Here is a 2,996-nt window from a genome sequence, read left to right on the forward strand (position 1 = left end):
AAAGTTTGGTGTACAGAAAGCTTCCTTGTCAAAGTTAAGTTTATTTAAATAAAATAGTTCATTCATATCTTCCAACTTCTTCTATGTGATCACAGACTCAATCTTTAGTTCTTGACTTGAAGTCAAGGATATCAGAATCCACACAAAAAGAAAGTTCAAAAACAAAAAGCCACTTCCATTTGATAACTATTCATATATTTAAACTTCAGGAGTAGTCCAAAATGAAAGAAAAACACACACACACAGACAACATTTTGATTTTGTTGAAGTCACCCAAGTTGATGTTATTTCATAATATTTGATTGTGAGAGACAGGGTAATTTATGTTGTCTGAATGGTGAGGGTAGCATGAAGTGAAGAGAAGGGTGAGTGATAATGAAGATGGTGGGAAGTGGGTCCTCCAATAGCATTAGTGTGAGTGGAGGAAGTTGTGCACTAGAAATATATGGAAGCTGCATTGTCAAGCAAAGCAAACCCCCCCCCTTCCCCCACCCAACACCAAAAGAAAAGTGGCATCCAAACAAACATGTATGTACATCATAATACTCTTCTCTGTTCATTTCCATGCTTCATCCTTCATTTTTCACCTACTACCACAAATTCTTTAAACCCCACTTCCATTCAATAAAGCAAGCCACTTCATTCAACTCCAAGTTTCTCTCTATCCCTCTCTCTCTTTATCCATGCTTGTTCCTTAATTCATGGACTGATTTGACAAATGCCTTCAACTACAAGATACTCTCTCCAACGTACTTAGGAACCAGGTTATCTAGCTTTCTGTTGCCATTCATTCTTCTAGGTGAGAAAACCCTCTTCTTCTGCTGTTTAATCCTTTAGAAACTTCATCTTTTTGCTACTTTCAACTGATTTGTAACTTGCTCTATAATCAAGTTTCTTTTTATTTTGCTTTGGTCTTTTATGTATCTGAAAGGTGATCATTGATGATCCAAATATCTACACCTACTTTATTTCTCTTGTGTTTCCTAATTTTGGAAACTTTTTGGCTGGTTGCAAAGAAAAATTCCAAGGCATAACAGGGGTTGGAATGGATTCATTCAATCAGAATTGTCAGAATACCAGCTTTAGGTACAGTCCAAATTTGAACAATGGGACACATGCTGATGAAGAAGCTGAATTCTCGGGGATTCTTGATATCTTTGTCCATCATGCCAGGAATATTCATAACATATGCATCTATGACAACCAGGATGTGTATGCTAAGTTCTCTCTAACTTACAACCCTGATGAGACCCTCTCTACTAGAATCATCAATGGAGGCGGCCAAAACCCAACATTCAATGAAAACATGAGGATGAAGATCACCCAAATAGACGCTGTTCTGAAATGTGAAATTTGGATGTTTAGTAGGGCAAGGATTCACATGGAAGACCAGCTATTGGGATTTGCTTTGGTTCCAATTTCAAAAGTTATTGGCAAAGGAAAGGTAACTGAAGATTACAGCCTTTCCTCCACTGATCTTTTCCACTCTCCTGCTGGAACAGTCCAATTAACACTGTCTTTAGACCCCTCTCTGGCACTCAATTCCTCAGTGAATTTGATACCTGAATCAGCAAAGACTTCATCCATATCATCAGAAGTTATTTTGCTTGATAGAAAGATCTCAGAAGTTATGTTGGACCCAGTTGAGTATGCAAGAATTGAATTTCCTGACATCAGTGTGGTGAAGGAGAACCAGCAAATGGTGTCTGAGTACTTCAATTTGGCAGCTCATGGTATTACTTCCGCTCCTTCAAGGTCCAAAATTGGAAGGCCACTACCATTTCTCCACCTTGGTGCATCTCCTCAACTAGATGATTATGAGATGACTATGAGTTCACCAGATGAGAATCATGTAGGGTCCCTTTCTCCAAATGAGAGCATTCAGAATTCATGCTTTCTAGGCTCCACTATCACAACCTTGAGTGATGATAGAAACTCAGCGGATTCAGTTGAGAAAAAAAACCATTTGAGTTCTGGTGAATCGTCCAATTCTGTCACTGTGTCAATCACTGTGGAAGGTAGTCAAAACTGTTGTGCTTGTCCAGATACCCCAACTTCCAAGAAAGAAGGTGAGGCCAGAGATGACAAAGAGGCCTTCTCAAGCAAAGAAAAGGAAATCAAAACCAATAATAAGAACACAGAAGCTTCAAATTTTGGTAAAGTTTTTTCAGCTCCACTGGGGAACATCAATCTTGAGGCTGAGCAAGCTGCTATGCAAAAACAAATAGTGGACATGTATATGAGGAGCATGCAGCAGTTCACTGAGTCCTTGGCAAAAATGAAGCTCCCAATGGACCTTGACAAGCCTGAAAAAGTGGATCATGGCGATGGTGATGTGATTCAGAATCATGAAAACAACAAATTAGAAACTGATAAGAAGAAAAAGGATGGATCTCGTGTGTTTTATGGTAGTAGAGCATTCTTCTAATCACCTCTAAGTGCTGAAAATAGCAAGAATGAGATTGTGAGAAATTAATTATTATAACATCAGGTACCTACCTCAATTTCCTCAGTGATAGTTATTAATATTTTAGTTAGTCCTGCTTTGTTTGACCTCCACATTAGGTGATGACAATAATCTTCTGTTTTAGATATCTTGTTGATTGTTTAACTCATGGCTGTGTAACCCAAACATACCTCCATGAGTATGCATAAGTTTTCATAGTGTAATCAAGGCAAGCCTTTTGTCAATTTACTATGCTATTAAAATCAGTGTGCCTTTTAAAGAATGTTTACTTACTAAAAAAATGGCAACTCTTTAAAGAAGCCTAGAGTAAAGGCTGTTTTTGAGAATTATTGTGGCTTAGTTGATATGCAGAGTAAAAGCTGTTTTCACCATTCTACTTCAATGTGATACAAGTTTTCCATTCAAAAGTAGTGTCATGATCAAGGCCAAGAAATCTGAGCCAAACTTTGTTAATTATTGTAATTCTGGTGCATGGTGGGGCAGATTCACCAATTTTGTCAACACAATATAGAGTTGATGGTGAAAACAG

General features: G+C 37.9%; 1 protein-coding gene across 2 annotated transcripts; it reads left to right on the forward strand.

The window, feature by feature from the left end:
• Nucleotides 1-218: 218 nt before the first annotated feature.
• LOC137825930 (uncharacterized) lies at nucleotides 219-2,766 on the forward strand. 2 transcript variants are annotated; one of them, XM_068631743.2, is made up of 2 exons: nucleotides 219-799; nucleotides 1,017-2,766. In XM_068631743.2, the coding sequence occupies exons 1-2, from the start codon at nucleotides 565-567 to the stop codon at nucleotides 2,426-2,428; spliced, it is 1,647 nt and encodes a 548-aa protein (XP_068487844.1). In that variant the 5' UTR covers nucleotides 219-564; the 3' UTR covers nucleotides 2,429-2,766. The 2 variants fall into 2 exon arrangements, with proteins under 2 accessions (XP_068487844.1, XP_068487845.1); XM_068631744.2 differs by having other exon boundaries at nucleotides 466-799; nucleotides 932-2,766.
• The last annotated feature ends 230 nt before the right edge of the window (nucleotides 2,767-2,996 follow it).

This window comes from Phaseolus vulgaris, chromosome 8 (genome assembly GCF_051622355.1).
Source record: "Phaseolus vulgaris cultivar YP4 chromosome 8, ASM5162235v1, whole genome shotgun sequence".
Classification (NCBI taxonomy): Eukaryota; Viridiplantae; Streptophyta; class Magnoliopsida; order Fabales; family Fabaceae; genus Phaseolus; species Phaseolus vulgaris.